We start from the raw sequence: 26928 nt of genomic DNA, 5'->3' as shown, positions 1-26928 counted from the left end.
AAAAAAAATTTCCCTCCACTTAAACATTACTCATCTCACCATTTCTACTATTAAAGTGATGACATTTTTATAAGACATTTAAAATATCATCAAGGGAGATTAGGCCATCAGTGTTACTCGTCTTTTTTCCCTTGTTAGAAAACAGATTCAGATTTTTCTGAAAAAAGAAATGCAGAAATAATTCAAAATAAACGTGTTCAAGTTTTTAAACTTGTTCAAATTTGATTATCTGTTTCAGAGTATTTTCGTAGGTGCTACAACCCCCCATCCATTAATTAAGGTTTAGTTCATTACATTTTTGAAGTATCTAACAATTAGGAAACAAATAGAAAGTATGGCTTTTCTTAAATTATTAAATTTCCATTTTGTTCATGCCGAAGTCACAAAGAAATTTTAGACTGAATTTCTAGAAGGGATTTCCAAAACATTTACTCTTTCTGTCAGTTGTTCTTCCCTTTTGAAACAGAATTTTTCAAAAGATATTCTAAAGTTGTAGTCTTAGGAGCCTTGGGAAAGCTACCAAAGCTGGGCTATAAAATCCCAAACTTCTAGACCCCATTTGCTACCATCTAGTGGACATTCAGACTTTTGCAACCCAGATCCAATAGATTTAAAGTAATGGCAAAGATGACAAATTTCAAAGATTTTTTTTTCTTGCTATCACTATTTCAGTTACGATAGCTGAGCCCTACCATGCTGTTTCCACTATGCACATATAAAAAAACCGGTAAAAACTTATGTCTAGTAAGAGACTGCCCTACAGAATGGTGCCAAAGCTGGAAAAAACACCCTTTTTTATTAATACCAAATGAACATCCACAAATATGGTACAACCAGGAGAATGCCTGTTGATAAGGACAGCAGTAAGGTAGACTTATTGTACATATGTCCGGATTTTAGATTTTCTGTCTAGATTTTAGATTTTCTGTCTAGAGTGTAAGGCCAGAATATTCCTTAGTCTTCTTTAAGATCTGGAACTTCATAATACCCCAGGACCAGCAATCCTAACAATGCTCATAATACATTCTAGGCACGCATAGGTTTGCTCATCTTCAATTATGTTAATAGCTATTGGTGTCTTCAGGAGGGTTGTAAGTACATTTGGCTGAAATCATATGATTGTGATCACTGTTTTCAGCAGGTTTGGTTGGGAATATTTGCAACTCTTGGCAGTCTTTAATATGTTTTTTTGAATAAGTTTATTTTGTACATTTGCTGGATTTATAACTTGCTTTTCATCCAAGAGCAGAAGGTAATTTATATGGCGCATTTGTTATGTCCCCAGGAACCTTGTGAGGTAGGTTAGGCTGAGAGAGAATGATTGGCCCTAAATAACTCAAGGAGTTTCATAGATAAGAATGGACTTGAACCCGGGCCTCCCCATTCTTGGTCCAGCTTCGTCATCAGCTCCCTTGTAATAAAAAAATTGATACTAGCCAATGTACTCTCATCTTTTCTACAGTTTCTTTTCAATCTGATAGCTAATCAACTACATGCAGGCTAAAAGCCTAAAAAGGACTACAGAGATGCTCCTGGTCTGAGGTAAATTACTGTTCACTCTTACTGCAATCACAAAGTATGCATTCTGGGGAAGTAAAGTTAGAGTTCAGTAGTGTTTCCTGAAAATATTAGATATCTTAGTCTGGAAAAGAGGATGTTCTTTTAAACTTGAGCTATTTCACTTAAACATTCCTTATAAATTGAGCAAGAAGAAATTTGGCAAATCTGAGAAACCACCTCTTACAAAACCAGGGGTTATATGACATGCCTCTCCAAGATTTTTTTTTTAATAGTAGCGGTTTCACACTCAACAGAGATGTATTATCAAAAATCTACTATAGCAAGGATTTAGCTCCTGTTCCAATTTTATGATCCCAACCCTATGAAAGCATACTTTTTTTAACCTTTTACTGAAGCCATATTGACCACACTTGGGTCAAATCAATTTCAAACCAATAATTATGTGAATCTTTCATCAACAATGAAAGAAAAAGTTTTAACTTGACCTCTAGCTATTTGATACATGAATGTTTTTGCTGTGCTGAGCTCTTGATGGTTCTGAGATTGTTGGCAGCAGTTTTAGCATATCATAATTAAAGGGGGAATCTCACTTAAACAGCATGGAGGCTCCCATCTTATTATGAGAAAGCATGGCATTCCTCATCCATTCCCCTTTACTGGTTGAAGTAAAACTAAGTAAGTTGAAAGCTTAGGGTGGAGTAAAATTCAATCATCAAAAAAGGGTTGGTTTCTCATTATGTCTGAATAAGGAGTTTCAATGATCAAACTCTGGGTGTAAAGCAATAGTTTATATAGAACTTACTGAAACAAGTGAAATGAAACCACCTTTTATTTAATATAATTTTGAAAAAAGATAGAACACCTGACACCCACCCACACAAATGAGCTTAAGGTTCCTGTTCCTGTAATGATCACAATGTGCCATCAAGTCAGCATAAACTCTTAGCAACCAACATTTCTCCAGGGTGATTTGTTCTTAGCCTGGTCCCTCAGGTTTTCTAATGGTATACCCATTACCACTGTAATTGAATCTATCCACTTTGCTGCTGTTGTCTCCTTTTTTTCTCTCCTTCCACTATTTCTACCATAGCACTGCAGATTTCTTACGGAAAAGTTCTTTTCTTAAGAAAAAAACATTGCAGTATGTGATGCTGCGCGTTTGACACCCGTGGTGTACACAAACAGGGATGGTGCTTTAAGCAGTTGCTAATGTTCCTTTTTTATATACATGTTCATCAGATGCTGTTGTGCAATTATTTCTTTACTTGTTTAAATTTAATTATATATTTATTGTTAGTACTGTCACTCTTTTTTCTTTCTACAAATCAAGGAAAATATTTTTTTTTAAAAAAATCTTCAAGATAATATAACCATTAAAATAACACTTCATTTGGGAGCCCAAATGCCTTTAGCCAGCTAGCTAATTTTTGGATACATTTCATTTATTTTTATCCCACTTTTATTATTTTTTATAAATAACTAATGGCATGCACACACAATACTTCCTTCACTTGGAGGTTTATCTGTGACTGAGATGACTCTACAGACTCTTGGGGTAGCTTATGTGCATCAGAGGCTTTATGCAGCTATTTTGCCTCTTGTTGATGGTTGATACCAGCATCCTAGGTATCAACCAAGTATCTTCTTAAAATGTACGATGTTCTGAGTAGCACAGTTTTTTTGTAGTTCCGCTGGTGTTATTGCAGGAAGCTGCAATTTCTTGATGTATTTTGTATAATTCTTGGACATGGTACCAGTTCCCCTATGACAATGGGTATCACTGTTACAAGTTTCGTCTATAATCACGTAGTTTCAATAGCGAGTGTTAGGATATGGTTTGAGCCTAACAAGTTGTCCAGGCAATATATGTGTTCTGTGACTTTAATATGAATATGTATTGTGTGACTTTAAAGTTTTCCTGCTGATTCATTGTAATGCTGAGTCATGTTGTAATTAGTTGTGAACGTATTTAAGAAAGGTACTGTAACGTATTCAGTTGATGATAAGCTACCATTGTGTGTGGAGTTGCAACCATTGTGCTATCATCAGTTGGATGGATCTGCTACCATCGTGGTTTGTTACCAGAGTGAGTTTGTTATTCTAACCAACTACTGTTTGTGTGGTAAGAAGATTCTTATATCACTGGACTGATTTAACTGGCAAAGACTTGGATTGATTTAAAGACTATGAGATTGTTTTTTCACTATAAAGTAAACTTTTGATAAACCAGTTTGCACATCTCTTATTCATTGCTCTCAGCAACGTTTCTCTGTGCTCTACACTCTGCTGGTTGGTAACACAACAACAATATCCTTAACAGCGAGGTTGCGATATTCTGTGATTTTTTCCAGTTCTTTTATTTTTTAATTTATCTATTATTAGTATTATTAGTATTAGTATTATTAATATTAGTATTCGTAGCACAGTCAGCCAGATGTTCAGACTGGATTTGGCATTTTTGCCTAGTTATTGAGTACTTACAAAGGATCTGGGATAGGCAGATCTGAATGTTTGATTGTGTTAGATATTGTTGCAGGATGGAAACTGTTCCAAGTAAAGCCGCTTTTTGCAATTGACTACATTGCAAAATTGATGGCGAATTTGACAATGCCAATGGTGTTCAAGTGGTGCTCCAGTTGTTTTGGGATTGGACCCAAGGTACTTATTACTATTGGTACTACCCTTGCTTGCCTGTGCCACAGTCGTTCTATTTCTGTTTGTAGGTCTTTGTATCCAGTTCTTTTACTTCTCTTCTGCTGTCTCCAGGCACTGCCACATCCACTACCCACACTTTTTTGTCTTTCTTATTGACAGCAACATTATCCTGGGACATGTATATTCGGCTTCATTCTACCTTACAGTTTTTGTCTTACAATCTTTTAAAGTCTGTAATTACTATGCTTAAAGCACCTGCATGTGGATTGTTCCATATGCTGTATTTTTTATGTCATGAAAATTAAAAACTGAAATAAGGGTATTAATTGATTTGACTGATTCTCCAGTGGGAAGAAGTTATTTGTGTGGCCCCTTCTTTAGCTATGTATAAATATGAGAAAAGGCTAAATGAGTATTTCCTATCATTACTCTTTAACTACGGCTTTTTCTTTTGCAGATAACTGTTATAAAAGAACAAAATTAAATCAAAGTTAGCCCCAATCCAAGGAAAAATGTGTCTATAAGTTTACAGAGCACTAGCCATGTGCATGAAAGTCACGCTGGCGTTTAGAGACGTAATAGAGAAGGAGAAAAATAATCTACAGCAGCTGACGGCAGACATTTGGGCAGGGTTCAGGTGATCATTCAATAATCCCAAATTAAAACATGTATATGAGAAACACCCTTCATTTAACTTTCAAAGCCAAAAGAGCTGCATCTTATTATTTTGACATGCCAAAACATGAAATACAATTACAGTATATGAAATAGCCGACATCAGTTCTGGGTTTTCAGCATTGAATGCATATCTAAGAGTTTGTACTTCCATTAAATAATACTTACATTCAGATATAAAAAATAAATATATCAACCTGAAATGTATTAGAAGTTAGTCTGAAAGCTATGCAGCTGTTATTTGAATGATTTTAGGATAAAATGACTCCCTTTGGTGCAGTAGAATAAGATAATAATACCAAACCTCAACTTTTTAATTTTACATAATAGTATAAACTAGTCATTTCTATAACAACATAACTATTGAATTGGTAAAACCCAAATTCAAAGTTTTATTTTTTTCCACCTCAAGCACAAAGTCCAGAAGCGGTTTCCAAGTAGAAACAAAGTAACTGTATCTTTTTCTTTTATTAAAGCAGTCAGTTTAGCTATCTCTGCTAACTCCATCAACTTTTGCAGCCATTCATCCATTGTGGCGATCGCAGTGTCTTTAGAGAAGCCCTTAATTTGAAGAAATTTACATAAGGATGTGTTTCACATAGATATTATAAAAATATATAATCAACATAATTCAGAATGTTATGAGACTTTTTTGGAGGACAAACATTTGAACTGATTGATGCTGTTTCTCACATGTAATTATGCAAACGTAATGTATTTTTATTGTGTAATATTGTCTCTGTGAATATTGTCTTCTGAAGCTAATTACCTCATTTAAAATATTTTCCTGAAAGATGCACTTGTTGACTGTTAGGGACTTCTCACAATGCTCCAACTTAATAGAATTTGCAGGCAAATGGTAATTTCCTCACTGATTCATGAATGCTTGCAAAAATTCCACTGGGCATTGGAGAACTAAGGTTAGTCAATAAAATGATTATATGTGAAATCATCATTTCCTCAATGAACCAGATCTGTGTAGATTTCCTTCCAGTCCATGCTCCAAGATAAGTTTCTTTTTTTCTTGTTATTCCTGCTTATTCAGTGATCAGAATACTTCTAAGTATGTAGGTAAATTTCATTTTGAAGGTTTCCTAACATATTAATGTGAAATGACATTTGATATATTTCCTGCATTTTGTGATTTCTACCAGGTGCCATTCAATTACGATTATTATTATTTTTTTAAAATGATTTGAGGTAGTTTTAGTACATACTGTTTGTTTTGTGCAGTTCTGGGAAATATAATTCTGTCAGAATATGAAATGCTCTGCACTAATACTGCTTTGTAGGCAGAATGAAATATAATGTAAAGCATTATACACAACCCAAATTTCCTTTTAGGAATGGTATTTGGCTGTAATTAATAATTGATGATGATGATATCCATTCAGTCATATCCAAGTCTTGTCAATTTGATTGGCCAATTACTAGGCGTGTATCTCAGTACATTGTATATTTCTGTTTTAATTGGGTGGAAGCAGTCAACAGTATGCCAAGTATCTTGACTACTGGGTATATTTATTTTGGATGGTTTTTTAAAATAGTTTTTATTGTTTTGTTTTATTTTATTGTCAGGAGTCATGATGGCACAGTGGTTAGAATGCAATATTATAAGCTAACTCTGCCCACTGCCAGGAGTTCGATCCTGACTGGCTCAAGATTGACTGAGCCCTCCATTCTTCTGAGGTCGGTAAAAGGACCCAGATGGTTGGAGTCTGACCTTGCTGACATTGCAAATTGTTCAGAGTTTGCTGTAATGCACCATGGAGTGGTATATAAATCTAAGTGCTATTGCTATTTGCTTTAAAATGTTTTTATTCTTTTATTTGTAGTATATGTTTTTGAATTGTAAGCCACCTAGAATCATTGGTTGAGATGGGTGACTATAGAAATTGAATAAATAAATAGTATGATGGCTTCCAAGGTTGTCTCTAGATTTGAAGCTGAATTTGCATAAAATAGACTGAACATGCCTCGGGTAAAACTGTGCTTTGACTGCGCTCGTGCTTTAATGAACAGAATATGCCAAAACTGAATAGTATATCCTTATCTATTGGAATGGGCATAACTAAAAATGGTAGACTAATCCACTCTTTCCTTCTCAGAGTAAAATATATAAAGTATTATATGAAAGTTTCTATTGACAAAGTCATGACTGGTAGACAGTCACTTAATCCTGAGTAGAAAATGAATACATGGAATTCTGAATCAAAGAACTAAAATGCATGACAAAACATTGTTGTAGATGCATATGAATATAGAAATCCACAGCCTAGTGATAGGTGAATTTTACACTCCACAATAATAATGAAAGAATAGTTGTCTGGAATAAGTGTGCTACATTCTGAAAGAGTGCAGTCTAAAGGAGAAATTATTTTGGTACATAACACAAATGAATGACTGGGAATAAAATGAGAATTCAGAAAAAAAATAATTGAGCCATTCAGAGACCCCAAAATTAACAAGAATGAAGTTTTTTCTACCTGCTTAGAAAAGTCTTGTTTATTTCAAATGTATGGATTAGTTGTTGTTGTTGTTTGTTTCAACAGTGAACTGCAGGGAGAAATGGACCTGAAGGAAAAAAATGTTGAAAGAACAGTGAAAGTGGAAAACTGCTGGAAGAGAAAGTAAACTACTTCAGAAGAAGTACTAGAAGTTAGATTAATCTCCCAATAGAATGAATTCAAAAGGGACATAAGGAAGAAGGACATGGAAACTACTTGGTATACAGTGAAAAAATTATATTGCAGAGTGCCAGAAAAGTAAGTTCAGTTACGCCTGAGAAAAGTATGAAAAAGAAGTTTGGTGGGAGGATGAAATGGCTTTGGATGAAAAAGCAGGTGAAGCTAAGCAGAATCACATCAGATACCTGTACAATTAGCATAGGAGCCTCACAAGGCTGTGTGCTCTCTCCACTTCTCTCTATATATCAATGACTGAATCTCAAACGATCCAACTGTTAAACTATTGAAGTTCGCAGATGACACAACAGTGATCGGTCTCATTCGAGACAATGATGAATCTGCATACAGACGGGAGGTTGAACTATTAGCCTCAATCTGGAACTGAACACACTCAAAACCATAGAAATAGTGGTGAACTTTAGGAGAAACCCTCCCATACTACCACCTCTTACAATACTAGACAACACAGTATCAACAGTAGAGACCTTCAAATTTTTAGGTTATATCTCAAGACTTAAAATAGACACCTAACATCAAAAATGTCATCAAAAAAGCACAACAAAGAATGTTCTTTCTGTGCTAACTCAGAAAGCTCAAACTGCCCAAGGAGCTGCTGATACAGTTCTACAGAGGAATTATTGAATCCGTCATCTGCACCTCTATAACTGTCTGGTTTGGTTCTGCAACCAACAAGATAGACACAGACTTCAGAGGATAATTAGAACTGCAGAAAAAACAATTACTACCAACCTGCTTCCATTGAGGACCTGTATACTGACCCCTCGCATCCTGGACATAAACTGTTTCAACTCCTACCTTCAAAACGACGCTATAGAGCACTGCACACCAGAACAACTAGACACAAGAACAGTTTTTTCCCCTGAATACCATCATTATGCTAAACAAATAATTCCCTCAACATTGTCAAATAAGTCTGCATTACCACTAATCTTCTCATCGTTCCTATCTCCTCCCACTTATGAGTGTATGACTGTAACCTTCTTGCTGGTATCCTTACAATTTATATTGACTATTTCCTAATATGATTTGATTGCTTATCTGTTCCCTATGACTATCATTAAGTGTTGTACCTTATGATTCTTGACGAATGTATCTTTTATTTTATGTACACTGAAGACAAATTTCTTGTGTGTCCAAACACACTTGGCCAATAAAGAATTCTATTCTATTCTATTCTATTCTATTCTATTCTATTCTATTCTATTCTATTCTATTCTATTCTATTCTATTCTATTCTATTCTATTCTAGATTAATCTCCCAACAGAATGAATTCAAAAGGGACATAAGGAAGAAGGACATGGAAACTACTTGGTATACAGTGAAAAAATTATATTACAGAGTGCCAGGAAAGTAAGTTCAGTTATGCCTGAGAAAAGTATGAAAAAGAAGTTTGGTGGGAGGATGAAATGGCTTTGGATGTGAAAAAGAATGCATGTGTGAAAATGATTGCCCAAAAAATGAGGATGAGAGAAATATAGTTTTTATTTTATCATAGCTTTGGCTTGTTCTCGTTTTGTGTGGTTTATATATGTCACTCAAAATAGGGAATAACAGAAGAGGTATATGCATACATGCTTGTATGTAGGCATTGCATATATGGCCTACAAAATTTGAGAGGAACATGAGATGACAGCAACAAGATACAGAACATTGTAATATCTGGATATTTACAGCCAAACTTAGTACGCCTATGATTATACGAAAGACTATTCATTTTTACATATTATAGAGATCATATACTACAGAAGTGTGTTTATAAGAGTGTTTTCCCTTGTCTTTTCCTCCCTATATCCTCTATATGTTCACAAATACACTTCAGAGTCCTATAGAGACAAGGTATTTAAGGCTATCTATTTGGTCTGCAAAATGACTGGTATCTGTGGAGTGTTGAATTGACCTCTATCAGGACTATGTCTCCCCTTCTGTACAGTACCATTTACTTGTTGGCCCTTGGATTGAAGTAAAATACTGAATAGAGGAACATAAATGCTTCACTTAGCCATAGCTAAATCAAAGACTATTCTCAGTTCAACTATTTTTCTGGTACCTAATTTCTGTCCATTGAAATACTTTATGCCTAATATTTTGGCAAACTGTTTCTTGCAACATGAAACTGTTTCTTTGCACACCTTTGGACTCTTGTCTGATCTGTGTATTGTTCACCACCTTCAACACTATTATAACAGGTAGGTAATAAAGACAATGTAAAAGATAATGTACTATATCCTATTAAAACAACGGTCCCTAAATGTTGTTTGAATTTAGTATTCATAATCATAATGACCAACCGATAAGACCAGCGGTCAGAAATGGTAGCAGATATGCTCTAGCAATGCCTGACTCAGAATGGGAACCCAAAGCATGGCTAATGGCTTCTAAAAACCCGATATTAGCATTGTTCTTTTGCTATTTAGTTGTATACACTAGTCCTATTAGGCCAGTCAGAATCGGAAGCAAAATGTAGTACAGACTTGCATCTATTTGCCATTCTCTTTTTATGTAAACACAGAGCTATTTCTTGACATGGTAATCTTAATATACCCAACAACTTATTTGGGAATATTACCCTGTTGAATAAAATACAAGCATTATCAATCTAAAGTGTGTCCCAGTATGAACGGGACCATTGTCAATCTAGAAGAGATCAAATAGTGAAGTAGTATGAAGTAGTATTTCCATAGCTACCTGAATCATCTATCAACAAGAGATCAGCGTTAGCTAAATTATGTTTCCGTTCATAAAAGCCCATGTAGCCCACAAATGTTTCCCACCCTACCTGAAAGAGTTAAGAAGGAAAAAATGTCACTCAGTGTAAGGATAATAGTAAAGGTATATCATTCTGAGGATTTCTAGCTTATTTAGCCATAATTGTTAAATTGTTTCTTGTACTATAATATTTGGGGGACGATGACGACGACCAATTTTCTAAATAGTTGTTATTACTTAAGAATCACAGCTATTTAAACTTATGCAGGGTTATTTCTTTTTATGAAAAATATGATGTTAATTGTACATCCATTTTAGACTCTTGACCAGGTAGCAATTTTCTAGTTTACTAAGCACTTTGAAATAAGGATTCTAAGCCACTTGGAAAGCACTCTAAACCTCTGGGCTGAGCCCCGTCAATCTTCAAGGTATTAGAGAATGGACTCAATTTATTTTCATCTTAAATAAAGATGAAATATTCTTTGGGACGCTATGTGGCTCAGTTTCCCTGTTGGAAAGAACTTATACCTCCCTTTCCTTTCTGGTTTTTGAGCTTAAGATCCTGTAGAGAAAACGTTAACTCGATAGCTTTGCATCTACTTAGCATACCAGGCAAAACAACCAGAGATGAAGCATTTGTGAGCAGAGATGAAGCATTTGATTCTCCTTTCTTTTCTGCAGGGGTCAAAAGCCCGCAAAGAACAGAGTTATGTCCCTTTCTGTTTTCAGTGAAATGGAGTGGGGGGGACGGCCCAATATTTTTGCTGTATCTATAACAGCTTGGAGTGGAGCAATTATGTTCATTCCTTATTTTCAAGATTTCAAGTTGGCCAGAATCAGCCATCATTGATCACCTTCAGACTACTTCAAGAATTTGAAAGTGAGGATAGTGAAGATGTCCTTAGAATCATGAGTTGGGAACTACTTTAAGTATTTTCCTACAGTCTAATATTTAGAAATATGCTTATATTCAAAATAAGGGAAGGGTCGTTATTCATCATAACAAGAATAAATATTGACAAAAAGAAAAAAAAGATCTGTCCCTATTTTTTGTTCCAGGGTTTCGATTTTTTTATCATTACTTTTATTAATACATTAATAAAAAAGCTTTGATACCTCCGATTTTTAAATATTTCTTACAGCAACTTCTCCCAATAAAATGTGTTTAAGTGCATCTCAGGTTTTATTTTTATTTTTTTGTAGGCAAAAATAGCAGAGATGAAGCATTTTTGCAGGAGAATGATGGAATTTATTTCAATACTAAACCCTTCAATTTAATTAAAACATGGAAAATTTAATCCAAAACATGAAAGATGATTAAAGGTTATTTTTCTATATTTAAGGTCACTTTCTAAGCAGACTTGAGACTAAATACCAATTGACAGAATAAAACCTGTTTCTGAGTAAACATCCCAAGAGCTCCCAACTGAACAAATTAAGGAAAGATAACTATTTTAAATTTAATAACATCTTCAGAATAGACATTATTGAGACATTTGATTAGAATTCTAACTTTATGAGGAATTAATATTTATGGCTATGTTTTCTATACACTGAAAATATTTCCATTTGTATAAAACATACATGAGTATATTTTGAGTAAAACAAAAGTCAATATCATTAAATATTAAAATACTTTGTTTTGAAAACTTTAAGTATGATATAGTGAAATATCAATTAACAGTATAATTTGTGTTTTTTAAGTGTTAACAAAATATATGATTAAGAGGTGCTGGTAATTCTAACTATAGCCATTTCACTTATGTTTATGACTATATTTTTATTCTTATTATTGACCTGACTTTAATTCATTTCCCTTGTAGTTATCTGAATTACCTTAAGATTCCTTGTAGGATTAGCATGTAATTTATACACTTGGCAAAAAAAAAAATTGTATGTAATTTATACACTTGGTAAAAAATTGAAATAAAAGTTCTTATCAAACAACTAAGGAAGGCAAATGAAAAACTATTTTTCCTATTAAGGAATGTACTGGAAAGCACTACAGTATGGAAAACAGTATTAACTTTCACTTTTTTGAGTTTGACTTGCCTCAGAATGTTTTAATGTTTCCATAATTGTTTCATGTTATGGTTCCTAGTCTTTTCCTGGACATTTCTTACAATCACTGACATTAGCATAAGACATGGCATGGATTCCATAAGAACAAGAGTTAATAAAAGACTTACGAGTAATTGTTGCCATATGCTTTCTTGATTCCTGAATTATTTTTTAGTGGCAACACATTTTCCAAAGCTCAACTGCAAAATACTGTATAAATATGATCTTTTGAAGTTGCACACAGTTAAAATTTTGATTTATGAATTCTTCAATATGTGCATATCTTCATTATATAAAATGTATCCACTACCTTGTGGAGATTTAGGTTTTATCTTTCCCATTCTCAGTTGACGTAAATCTATGAAATCAGGAGAGCTTGCTGGAATGATTCAAGGTAGGACCATGACGTTTTAAACAATATTTTAATAAACAACAGATTCAAATGAAATTGGATGAAGAAATGAAAATAAAAATGATAAAAATCATCCCCAAACCAGAACTGTACTATTTAAAATGTAATAAAGCACCATTAGTTAAAATTGCAATTGTCGTTCAAGCTGAGTTTAAACATAAACTTTTTTTCCCCTGTAAAGCAGGTCAAATATCAGTTTTATGAACCTAAATTATGGATTATAGAGAAATATTTAGAGTGCTTCAGGTTAATAAGTGAAGATTGAAAAAAACAAGGTAGGAAGAACATTTCTAAACCTAACGAAAAGCAACCAATAAGAAAACACTGGAAAATTATCTACTTTTCTCTTAAACATACCTGATTGTTCCATCAAAGGGCAAAGTTGTCTCCCACATATTTATAGCTGCCATATATCCTCAGCTGTGAATCTTTAATAGCCTTTTTAAAGAAAAATCTTATCTGTCAGTTTCGGACAGCTGCATATCCTTTACTGTGCATGACAGAAGATGGGAAGCTCTAGACTGCAACTGGTCAGGATAATGAATGAATCTGTCAGTAATTCACCCGGAAAAAGTCCCCTCCCTCCTCCTGGAACCTCAGAAGGGTTCCTTGACTACACTTGGGGAGTCCCACTGACATCATCATAACTTGCTCAGCTGCCATAGATGGCATTTGGACTGGATGGAATGGCAGAGCGCATGATGAGTGTAGCACGTGTGGAATGTCTAACATGAAAGTTCACAGGTGTGGCTGAGGGGGAACAGTTTACATCGGTTGCTATGGATACATGATTGGCTGACATGTCTTCAGAGCCCACAGGAGACACGGCAGCTATTTTTTAATAGGCTCATGAAATCAATCCCAGAAGGTTTGGAGTCAACGGCTAAAAAGGTTTAGTTGATTAAAGTTACATGATGCATGCAAGATAAATGAACCAAGACGTAAAATTTGTGGCATTTCCCAGTTGAAGCTGATCATAAGAAGTAATTTTTGAGTTACTCATTTAAAATTGTTGGTGAACCTAGGAACTGAACAGCAACATCTGAGTCTACTAGTGATTCTCAGCAATGCAATTTTGACATGCAGGGAAATTGTACAGAAATACTAAGAAAGAATCCCCCCTCCTTATTCTCTCAATCTGCTGAAAGAAAACCTGATGTTCTTCTTTTAAAATGTGTCTGCCTCTAGGTCTTCGGCATAAGCTTACTGTCAGGAGGGCAGACAATCTATTTAATGACTGCATTGACGTCAATAGCATAACTGAAATACTTACTAAGATGCATGATTCCAACTTTCAGGGGGAAGCTTGTTTCTAAGCAATAGGAAAATGAGAAGTGGATTCGCTGTGGGAATGAACTACATCTGCAATGCAGGAAATAACATTTAGGTTGTAAGCAGTATCTTTCAAACACTAGTCAATTCACTCTTAGCCGTGTGGCAGGACAGAATCTGAAGATGCACTGGCATAAACCAAGTAACTCTTTGATCTCTGCCGATTTTAGAACAATTAATTTATTTTTCTCAATAATACTTTGTTGCATTATAAAGAGTTCTCTTACTGACTTCTGGCACAGAACGATAGCTAACATATCTGCTGGTTCCAGCTGTCTGCATCATCCAGTTTTACTACAAATAATAATACAAACATTACATTTGTATTAAGAAAAAAATAGGGCTAGATAGCAAAATATGGCGCTTGTTATTCTTTGTTGGTGACAGAATAGTCCCTTCTGCCTCAATTACACTTCTCTTTTCAGGGTCCACATTAACACATAAAGAGCTCACAGTTTAAAAAAACAGAGGTGGTGTATACAGAGCTCTTCTTTGTCCCTCTGAATGTGAAATACACTCACATTGATTTGATTTGCTCACATTGACCTGAAAGCTCATCATGTGATTTGAGACTTGACTAGCACTGAAAGATGTACTTGCATCTAAACAACTGCCTGAAAGGATTTGGTGTATATCTCATGACATCATTGTGCATGAAAAGCAAAAGTCTTTGTGAGAATTAGTTCTAGCAAGATCAGAAGTAAAACCTGAGCATGACACCAGAAAACCAACTTCGGTCTGACCGAAGCGTAGTATACAAAATTGTCTGCTACAACGTCCTACCTGTCAATGACTACTTCAGCTTCAACCGCAATAATACACAGGCAAACAATAGATATAAACTCAAGGTAAATTGCTCCAAACTTGATTGCAGAAAATACGACTTCAGCAACAGAGTGGTCAATGCCTGGAATGCACTACTTGACTCTGTGGTTACATCTTCAAACTCCTCAAACTTCAACCATAAACTGTCTACTGTGGACCTCACCCCATTCCTAAGAGGTCTGTAAGGGGGCGGGCATAAGGGCACCAGTGTGCCTACTGTCACTGTCCTACTGTCCCCATTTATTTGTACTCATTTCTTGTGTTCATGTTCATGTTTATACTTATAATCTGTTTTCTCGTACATGTTTGACAAACTAAATAAAATAAATTAATTTTTTTAAAAAAAGATGCAAGGGTTTAAACCTGATTTCATTAGTAGCCACGGGAATTCTATACTAATGGCCCAATTAGTTTTTAACCATATGCTAAACCTACAAAGCAAAAATCTGCACCCTGGAATTCCCATCTGGGTTGGCTTCCTTTTCTAGTGATTGCTGAAAGGTGTTTGGCAGCCCTTTATTGATAATGGTATTGATAGGACCAAGAACACTTACATACCTCCAATGTTTTCATTCCCGCATACCCTATAAAGCACTTTTGACAGCAACCCTGAATTCTCTCTCTTTCCATAACAGCAAAAAAGAAATAAATTGCTAGCAATCACCAACCCACATTTTTTCAGAACATGCCTTTGTGTGTATTTCACTGATACTCTGAAAAAAACAAACAGAGAAGCTTGTTGTAAAAAAAGGAAAATGAACGAAATGATTGAAATTCTGCAAAGCTATCCCAGCAATCAAACCACCATCCCTATGTTGCTTTTCAAATTCATGGTTAGTTGTGAAAGTGAAATCATAACATGCTGGCAATTTTGCAATCAGTTTTTCTCCTCGATACCAGTAATCAGACTTTCATATTGCTAAGGTGCTGAAATGGTAGAGAGGTAAGTGAAATTCTAAGTAATTCAGGAATAGGATGCTGAATCTTGCTAAGAGACAAGACTGACTGTTCCAATCCAGGAGGCAGATGAAAGCAGATGACTCTCCACCAATGAGAAAATAGTTAATGCAATACAAAGAAAAGCAGCTCTCAAAACTGTGAGAGATGTCGTGAGATAAAACAACTTCTGACCATATTCCAAAACCAAATAAATTGCTTATGTGGAAGTACCACAATTTATCTACATAAAGCATTATTACCCTGTTTCCCCCAAAATAAGGCATCCCCTAATAATAAGTCCAATTGGGCTTTTGAGCACATGGCAATAAGGCCAAGTACTTGTTTCAGGGTTCAAAAAAAATATAAGACAGGGTCTTATTTTGGGGGAAACACAGTACTTACTCCCTGAGCCAGGTCAGAAAATTTTCAGGGTTTTCATGAGATTATGGGCAATGGTACTAGTGTCTCATGGTTAATTTATTTAATCTATCTATTGTAAACTAGGAGGTTCTAGTGCCAAAGCTATACATCTCATAGCAATTTTGAAAATGTCTATGGAGATTCTCAGTCATCCAGGTCATGGTTGGGGTTAAAGAGGCCATCTATGTCAAAATTGAAAAGCCCTCTCGCAACAGAGGGGGAGGGAGACAACATCATCTATCTCCAATCTACAACACAGTCCTTTCAACAGTTCCAAGAAGGCTTCACACCAATTTGCACCACATGGGTGACTCTGATGACGCAGATAAACCTCCAGATGACCTTAATGACACGCTAAAAGAATGCAAATGTCCAGCTGTCTGCAAGGAGTATAAATCTTTCCATTTCCCATCATCCAGTCAAAGCTGAAGAAGCTTCTTAGATGAGAAGTGAAATGTCTTCAAAGAAAAACCAGAAAATCCAGTTGCCTCTTGAAATAAGCACCTTTGGGACAATCTTGAGAATGCCTTACAGAGTCTGAATGAATAATTATGGTAGCTAATTGATAATCTAACAATTCACTTTTTGGGTAATTCGTACACAAAAACACAATGATCTAAAACATGAATCTATACATATTTTTCATGTAAAGTCATTCAAAGAACTTAAATAATGGTAAAGTGAGACAAAACATGTCAGAATATACCCAGAACAGAAAATGCTTAGTTTCAAGATGTAAGTAAGATAGTTGCAACCCCAAAGTTTCTAAACTATTTTCAGTCAGCACATACAATCCAAAGCTGAAGGCATTTCCTATCTGCCTTTAATCTACTAAAACATCCTTCCCTTCAATTGACACTACTGCTTATGTCCCACCATGGCACTTCTTTCCTGTCTGCCTACTCCCAAATTTTCCTAATAACCAACTTTTCAAAGTCTTCTTCTATTTTATCTAAAATCAAATATATCCTTCCAATGTTGGTTTTCTATAAATAATAGGGAAAATAACACTTTTTTGGGTAGCTTGTTATCCAGAGTTGTGATTCAGTTTCTAGCTAATACTGGATTCTCTCTTTTAAAAATAAAAATAAAGTTATTATTTTATCTACAATAAGGTGAAGATGCCTTCAAATGATGCAGTTTTCATGACGATATTCATGCAAGTGATTTGCCACTTTCTAAGACTTCTAGGTTGATGCCATTTGAATGTAAAACATAATTCACTACCAAGAAATGTTTTTGTTTTCATAAATGTGTAATATTTTGTTTGTTTTTAAAGCTACCTTCAGAAGAATCTCCTGTGGAAGAGTGTAATACTTCATCCTGTTTTGAATTTCAAAATGTATCAGTTTAACAAACTGGGTTAATAAATACATCCGGATGTGAAAAGACACACACGCGCATACACATGGGCATCTTCTATTCCATTTTATCCCCCAACCCCTAATCTCTTAACAACTTTATTGAGAGATAACAGCTGGATGTCATTCAGAGAAGCCATTCACAAAGAAATACTATAAGGGTTTCAACCTGGCCTTCTTAACCTCAGCTCAACTTAACAGCCCACAGTACTCCACTTGAAAACTGTTTATTATGCAATTGCAGAATTCGTGTTCCAACACTCTATTTGTTTATTTGTACAATACTTTCCTTTATTATCCCACAAGAACCTTTTAAATTAATGAACACATTTCTGTATGTTCCTATGGTCTGTAATTGAAACAAAATAAAAGGGAACAATTTCACATTTTTTAAAAAAAAGACAGGATGTATTACTAGAAGTGTGTGTGTGTGTGTGTGTGTGTGTGCATGCGCCCCCCTCCCCCGTCTGTATATGTAATATTTTTGTACTCTTGTAGGTTTAAGGATGAAGCAAGTACACTATGTTACAATAAGACTGAATAGATGCTTCAAGAAAATTTAGTTCAGCAACTGGTGTAGCAGTGGAAAAGGTTGTAGGTTGGCTTCAAACTCAATTTCAATGTATAGACAAGGAAGCCAAATTTCTCATAGCCCGCAGTGACAATATGGTGCCCATAATATTAATGTAACATAAAGGGCTCAGTCTCATAAAAGACAGTGAAAGTGAAGTCTTTTCAACTCTAAAAATGTAGTCCTTCAATGTCAGAAGTTCTCTGTGGGCAAAAGTACTGGTAATTCTAGATAATTGTTTAAGATAGTGCTGACTGAATGCCATTTATTTACCATGCTAAATTGACTCTTAGAATCAGATATATTCCCTTAACTTATACTGAAAATGTTGAATGAAGCCTGTTGCATATTTTTCTATTTTAATTTTAGGAGTTTTGCATGTCTCCTTACAGAAACTAAATCAGATTTTTAAAGCAAAGAAAATGATCACAGAATGAATACATTAATTTACTGTGTCAGTGCTATGAATCAAAATATAATAGTGTAGTAAATGGAGCACAAGGCTTGTTACTAAGAAATGGGAAACCACATTCCATATATTACATCAAAATATATTTCAATTTCTATACTGGATAAATGTGCACACAATAAAGGATCATGTTTCAAATTAGGGTAAAAAAGTATATTATTCCTAAAATAATAAGACTTAAGAACAATAATTCACATCGAGCTAATAAGATATAATAGATAAGATATAATGTATGCCAAATACTGAAGCTGCTACTTAAGCAGCATATGATGATTACTTTTGTCTTTACATTTCATGTTGGGACTAAATCTTATTATTATAACTAGAGAAATATTTTAAAAGATCACTTATTACAACTTGTTCTTTTATGTTCAAGCATCACTCAGGTTGCATTGACATTGAATCAATGTGTACTGTTCAGTTAGGCATAACATTGCTTCTGTTATTGGCATATTAATTATGCCAATTTGGTGGAGTTGTTAAGGACCAAGAAGTCCACCTTCAACCATGGAAACTCACTGGGTGACTGTGGGCCAGTCGCTCTCAGTCCAATTTACACCACTTTGGGAGAAAAAGTAGAGGAAAGAGTGATCTGAACACCACAAACTCCTGGAAGGCTGAATATAAACTAAAGACTCATCATCACTGTTATTCAATATTTTGACTAACTGCAGCTTGATTTACACTTACTCAGAAGTTTTCTTCAAAATAATTTAGACCAAGATCTATTTTCTAGTTGAACTTAATAGAACAAGGGTGGCAAAAGAAATATGGCAGCCTAAAAGAGAAATGATATTTGCTCGTTTTCCATCTCCCTCAGCTATACCAAATCTAATGCCAATCTAATTATTCTGTAATGATCAAAATTCTTAAGTCTTCCTGAATTAGGAATCGAGACCTACAATCACAGCCACAGTCTAAAGAGTGTATGGGAAAAATTCATTGGTATAAATTATTAATTTCTGAAGTACCGGTATAATTTTTAAAATGTGGTGTGTGTGTCTGTGTAGAAACAAAGGGATAATACAGGTACTCCTTGACTTACAACAGTTCATTTACAACAGTTCAAGGTTATAATGGCACTGAAAAAACAGACTTTTGACCGTTTTTCAGTTATAACCTTTGGAGCATCCACATGCTCATGTCATAAAAATGCTTGGCAAGTGGTTCATATTTATGACCGTTACTGTGCTCCAAGATCATGTGATCACCTTTTGTGACCTTCTGATAAGCAAAGTTAATGGAGCAGCCATATTCACTTAAAAACTGGGTTGCTAAATTATCAACTGAAAGAAAGGTCATAAAAACTGCAAAATTCACTTAACAGATGTCTCACTTAACAAGAGAAATTTTGGGTTCAATTGTGGTCATAAGTCTATAACCTGTGGTCTATAACCTGTATAGGTACATTAAGTCTGTTTAAGCCTTGGCAAGATTCAAGGCATCTAATCTAGCATACAAGAAAAGGGAATTTTGCCACAACATTAGTTAGCAAATTCACTTACTCCTTTCTCTGTACAGAGTGAGTCATCTAAGTGGTGGTGTCAATTAAATATTTCCCAACATCTAATTTATCATTTGTTGCTGTAGTTTAGATCAAGCGTACATTTTCTAGAGAAATCTTGCTGGGTTTGGGGCAGATATCTGAAAACTAGTTTCCACTTTAAAAGAAAGCAGAGACAAAAAGGGGCAAGAAAACTGATGTTGCAATTAAGCACAGGACCATTTGTATTCTTCTAAAAATAAAGAAAACCAAAGAACAGGAAGCATTACAGAAGGAAAACTGAATTGTGCACTTTTGAAGTAGTAACCTATACCAATGACTAACCCAGGTAGTATTTGAGATTTTAGAAAAACAGTGCATAACCTTCGAAGAATGATCAACATTTTCTAATGCCAAAATATGCTAGGCTTATTTCAGAATAATACTATACCCTCACAACAAAATTGCAGGCTGATAGAATACACTTCAAATGGAATATATCTGCTCAAAGATTCAATTGTATCAAGTGACTCTTGATACAAGGTGCCTGCCTTTTGTTGAATAAAAATCCATTTAATACTATACAAATAATGAAAAGAAGTAGAACACATTGATGATACAGCTAAGAATTAATTTTACTTTAGTCTTTATTTAATGCAGATGAAATAAAGAAAACATGACCCATTTCTCAAAAAGAATGGAAGCTGTCTTTCTGAACGTCAGGGATACTGGCTGGAATTCTAGTGGCCAACTGTTTCCAAATCAATTATGCTTACTAAATTTGGATATTATTTTCTTCCAAATCTGTGTAATAGAGGAAACCATTTTTTTAAAAAAAATTCTAATATTCTAGTTCCATCTGGCTTTATTATTACAATGAAAAACATATATTGCCCTAGTTATCAATGTTCTCCAAATTCCAACAGAATTTAAATTTTATTATCCTTGTCCCTAATTTTAATTTTTTTATATTCAGTTGTTATATTTTTAACATTTTACTATTTTCATTGTACCTAGGGTAGAGCCCCTCTGGATAAGAGATAGGTAGTTTCTAAATATTTATAAATTTATAAATATTTTAAAAATAGAGATAGATAGATAGATAGATAGATAGATAGATAGATAGATAGATAGATAGATAGATAGATACAGACAGATAATTCAGGGTCATATAGTGAAAAAACTAAATAATCAAATTATATGAGTTAACAATCATACAGCTAAAGAAAGATAACTCAGAATGGTTACCTTATTCCGAGTCCTGGGAATATTGAAATAAATGCTTAAAAAAGTAAACCTTCATTTAATTTGATTCAACATCCATGTTAGTTTATTGGCAACTTTAGAGAATTTGCTTTTTCAACTTTTCAATTTCATCTAAAAACTTTCCAACTTCCCATCTAAGCATAGATCAGTTATGATCTTGCCTAGCTTTCTGAGATCATCAGTGGTGGATAGGGGCCGCCACTGAACAGAAAATTGGCCTATTTAAAGTAACAAAGGGGTATTGGAGAAAATTTGAATTCGCTTTTGCAAATGTTAAAAGGAAACTTTTAAAAATTGTGGCAATATATTTGATCCCATTGTATTCCTCTATTCTAGAGAGCAAACATCTGAATCAGTGTCCCCAGTAATCTCAGTTGTACTACCATGCTTAGAAATAAGGCTAAGCATGAATTTCAGGAAGATTTATGTCTGCAGGAGTTGCTTCTGGTGAGGAATTATAACTGACATCCCATTGCCAGTAGGAGACATTACAGCTAAAAACGGCAGCTGAATGCTGGATTCTGACTATTAAAATCTTTCTGGAGTAAGGAGACATACTGAGATCAGCTTTAAGTACTCCAGACAGGTGGTCTTCGTCTCTCTCTTTGTGAGAGAGTAGATGGCATAAACTGCATTTTTGTGGTTGGCTTGTAGGCAGCTAGAGGTCACAGGATTACATTGAGCTCACAGCTGTCAATGTAGCCTTTAAGAACTTAAAAGTTCTGGCTGAACCTCAGAATCATGTTGAATTTTATTTTTATTTTTTTCTATTGCTCTTTTTATCCTTCAAAACTGCAAATTTGATCACCAGGTGAATTTTTCCGCAATCATTTAACAAAGGTATTTTTTATATTGAAAATTTATTTTCTGAATATACAGCCAAAGAGGGATAATAAGTCTAGATTTCAGAAAGTTTTAAATGGATTAAGGGTTCAGATGGATTTGGATCAGAACTCTGAAACTAATTTTAACAATCCTTTCTTGTGATAATCTTTTTTATATTTACATCTGGAAACAAAATAAGTAATAAGATGACTTTGAAGGTTGGTTTTTAGAGGGCATAAAGAGATAAATAGATCAATGGATTTCTTTAAGAGAAATTTGTAATTATTGCATGCATGCCCAAAATGATTTTAAAGTTATCTTCTATAATAGGAAAACTTTACTATGCCTTTAAAGAACAACCTCCATTGAATAAAACTGAAAGTGATATGAATGTGACTTTAAAAATGGTACCCTGCAAGGAAAAAGATGAAATAAAGGATATATAAAAATATGATATATTGGATGTAAAAACCAAACTAACTGATGTAAAGACCAAACAACTACAAAACACACAGAACTGAAGAAGCTTCTTGAATGAGAAGTGAAATGTCTTCAAAGAAAAAATAGAAAGTCCAGTTGCCTCTTGAAAAAGCACATTTGGGACAATCATGACCTGGATGACTGAGAACCTCCATAGATAAAAAACACTCAAAAATACTAAACCACAAGTGTAGTTTGGATAACTTCTTTCCAATGGAGTTACAAAAGGGACTTATTGAAGTTGTTAACAGTTTTGTGACAAATAGTGAAAATATGATCTAGATAACCATTTTATATTGGATTTACAACAAGGGTTGATAGAAGTCTTAATAAGTCTGGGAGAAAAGATGAAGAGGGCTTGTAAAAAAAGCGGATACTAAAATATTATTTGAGAGGATTAAAGATTGCTGGGAGAAAAAAGGAAAGAAGATAAAATTGGTTTATTTGATTAGGGTTAGAATAAATCAGATCTTATCTCTGATGAAGTTTAATGCATTTTAAAATTAGGGTTGTATGACAATGTTTTAAAATGTTTATTTAAAAACGAGATGGAGGAATTTGTTTAAATAGAAAAAGGAAAGATTCAAAGTGGGTTTATTAATGTAATTTGTAATAATAATATGTTATCATCCTTAATTGACTTTTTCTGATTAAGATGGAGTGAAGAAATTTTAAAGATTTGTATATAGAGAATGGATGGGTATGGCATAAAGAGGTGATTAGGAAGGTTTCTTCTTTCTTATGCAATTCTATGTAACACGTATTAGTTCTATGTGTATAATATAACCTTTAATAAAATTATTTCCAAAAAAGGGAAGATTTATTCATGGAATTGTTGCAGTGACCTAGAACGTTTATGCATGAAGAATTGTTGCATTTCAGTTGACACATACCATTAATAGTTAGGCATACTGTTTTTGTAAAGAGCATATTGAGCAATGAAATCCATCCCTTTGTTAAATGAAATGATTGCTCACAATTGTTTTTTTGTGTCCCCTTTACTGTAAAGTCTTCAACAATGAACCGTTTGCATTTCAACAATGAATCATTTCCTCCATCCTCTTCCTGTCTGCCCCTATACCACTCTTCTTTTAGGCATTTTTTGTGTGTGCATACCATCTGTTTCTGTTCTCCTCACAAAGGTTCTTTCTCATCTCTGCTACTCAGTTGTGCTGCAAAACACAACTAATGACAAAACAGCTTGGGTAAGCTATGCTCGACCAGCAAACATCCATTATAAAAATGCATAATGATACCTCTCTGCTTGATGCTGTAAATGTACAGGACAGGCCCTGTAATTGAACAAAGCAATATTCCCCCGCCCCCCAACAGAACACATACCTTGAATGTTTACTTTGGAGATGGGTAGCTGACTTGCTGCTGGAGACCTCCTGTAGAGGAATGAATTGAAGTTTATTATATGGCTGCACTGGGATTCAGAGATGCCTGTGAATACAATGCAGTTTTCCTCCCTATTAATATAGATTAAGGGTTCACTCTATAGGAGTAATGGGTAGCTGAAGGCTAGAGATACCAGCTAAACCCAAATTTGAATGGAGGATACGCCACATAGTATCTTCCCTTCAAATTTGTAAACATTTGTAAGTTTAACATCAGCTGCCAGTGAGGTGATCCATCCATGCTAGTGTTTCCCAACTTTTGCAATTTTAAGAGGTGTGGACTTTGACTCCGGGAAAGCCACAGTCAGCAATACAGTATGGGGGAATTCTGGGAATTGAAGTCCACGTCTCTTAAAGTTGAGAAATGCTTCTGCATGCAGTCTAAAACAGCTAAGTGCATCTTTTCATGTGGAGGAACCTTCAAACATTGGCCTATCCACCTGGCAAGTCAATACCTACAAACTGCTTGCCTCAAAAAGCAGCTGTCACCCAGATTCAGTGTCAAGGGCTTCCATACTGCTTGTTTAGGAATGTAAAGTGAAATCATACTGCATGTTCTCATGACTGAGAGGAAATGTGAAGGGCATGGGTGCATCTGCATTAGATTACTCTGATCAGTCGACACAAACTGATGATAATACTTTTAAACATGTAAGTATCATCCTTCTGATTTTGCCCTCATGAGATTCCACAGGGAAGAAAAACCTAGTTTCCTCAAATAAACATTAAGTAACCCGAACAGCTAAATAACGGATCTGAACAATGGACAATGAAAAGTAATAAATATTTTACAAATACTTCCATTTAAAATTATGCCAGGCTTGGAACAGGTGCTTTTACAGGCCGTAAAACACTCCTGGCCATCGCCCCAACTTCCCCCCAATCACGTGACCACATTTTAGGTGCTTGGCAACCACTTTGCCTTCATGTGACTGCAATTTGTAATTTTCTGGGGAAAATGCCCATTCAGAAGAATGAATTTGCACTTAAAACTGTGGCATTTGCTTAATGACTGCAGATTCGGTTAATGAACACAGTGGCTCATTTAACAACTGCTGCAAAAAATGCTGTAAAATTGGGTCCAGTCACATGAGGATAACTGTAAATCTTAAACAGGTTTCTCCAAATGCTGTACCACAATTTCTGTTATATTTGAACATTGACAGGACATTTTCAAAATCTGCCAATTAACAGATAGTGAAAATTTCAGTACAAATGGTGTCATTATTGAACAATTTAATTTTTTTCATAATTCATTCCAATACGGTAAACTAAATTTAATGTGATTTTCAAAAATAGGACATACACACACACAAAATATATTAGGAGAAATCTATTTTTAAAATACACCTTAAACACAATAAATATATTAGGAAAAATGTGAATGATATACATATGATTTTTCATTAAGAATTTGTCATTTTAAAGAAACCAGAAGTTGTTGCACCTAAGAGATAGAATAAACTAACAATAGAAAAAATGAAAAACCAAGATGAACCAAACTGACATTCCTACATGAAGACCAAAGCCATAATTATGTTTCTGCAATTCAGATCTAAACTCCAAATAACTGCTTTGGGGATTAGCTTGTATTTCAATCCAACCAATATTTGGATTGAAACTTCCACTGATTTTAAACAGGACCTACTTCTAAATAGATAATTCATAGTTTTACAACCTTAAGGTATGATTACAACAGTTAATTAAAAATAAAAATGAAAAAAAGCAGCTTACTTGTTTGACGTTCCCTGCAGATTAGTCAGTATTGTAAAATTATTTCTTACACTTCTCAAACTTGCCAAGACCTATTAAAATGTAAGAGTACACTGAATAACATAATACATTGGAAGAACTCAAAATGTAGAATTATATAAATATGCAGGTGTTCTTTGAAGTCCCACAAATGTCTGAAGAGAATTAAGCAAAAATATTTGTATTAAAACAAATTGGTTTCAGTTTTTAAAATTATGTTTAAAGCCATAAAATAACAAGGACTTATATTATTCTAATTGATTAAACAATATTATAGCTCACATCATATACAGTAGTGGCCAAAATTGTGGAAATCTTTTGGGGAAAGTGTATTTTTGAGGTTTAATGGCTAATAACACAACTTTTTTTTTGCAGCAGTAACATAAAATTATATATCAATGGAAATATAATTTAGTCAAGAATGTAATGCAACACAGGTTGTTCAATTATCTGTATTCGATGAAAAATTATAGCCAAATAACCAGAAAAAGGAAGCACAACTTGCTCAGATTGATATCAGGTAACTTTCCTTCATCTGATTGTAGCGAATGAGCATGAGTGTTTAGAGAGCCAATCAGGTGTCATCTTGTTTTGGCCAATCAGATCACAGTAGGATTCAGTTATTAATGTCATGTATTGAAGCTGAGAGGAGGACATTTGTCAGTGTGTTATGTGATCACTATCAAGTTGGTTGGGGTTTTTTGTGTTCTTTCATTTAGTCAGCTTGTAAAACCTAATAAAATTAAAGTAATGGTGCAAAGAGTTAACTGGTTACCCAGAAAGTGATTTAAAATAGTATTATTAAGTGAACAAGGCTACAGTTATAAAGAAATTAGAAGAAAAAATGGTGGAAACTTAACCAAAGGTGGCATTTTTAAGTTTTTGAAGAGGTATAAGGAGACTCAGTCACTACAAAACCACACTGGTAAAGGCACGAAAAGGTGCACAGCAGCAAGTGATGATAGAGGAATTAAGAGACTGTGCCTACGTGACAGAAGAAAATCATCTGGGTGCATACAAGATGAAATTGCGCAATGCAGTGTGAAGTTGAGTGCAAGGACTGTTC

The 26928-nt window shown here is 34.5% G+C and overlaps 1 protein-coding gene across 5 annotated transcripts in view; it reads right to left on the bottom strand.

Annotated features, from left to right (window-relative positions):
• PDE4B (phosphodiesterase 4B) overlaps window positions 1-26928 on the bottom strand; it is a 273652-nt gene that overhangs the window by 30270 nt on the left and 216454 nt on the right. For 4 of the 5 annotated variants that reach the window (XM_034433271.3, XM_087891079.1, XM_034433274.3 and 1 more), the window contains 2 exons: window positions 25845-25915; window positions 24052-24101 (listed from right to left, as the gene is read on the bottom strand). In XM_034433271.3, the coding sequence (XP_034289162.1) occupies window positions 24052-24101; window positions 25845-25915 (121 nt within the window). Of the gene's footprint in view, window positions 1-13096; window positions 13463-24051; window positions 24102-25844; window positions 25916-26928 lie in introns of those variants that run through there. The other variant, XM_087891080.1, reaches the window with a different exon arrangement.

The sequence above is a fragment of the Pantherophis guttatus genome, chromosome 3, assembly GCF_059756535.1.
Source record: "Pantherophis guttatus breed Tessera chromosome 3, ASM5975653v1, whole genome shotgun sequence".
Classification (NCBI taxonomy): domain Eukaryota; kingdom Metazoa; phylum Chordata; class Lepidosauria; order Squamata; family Colubridae; genus Pantherophis; species Pantherophis guttatus.
This window is presented reverse-complemented; position numbering and strand designations above follow the sequence as displayed.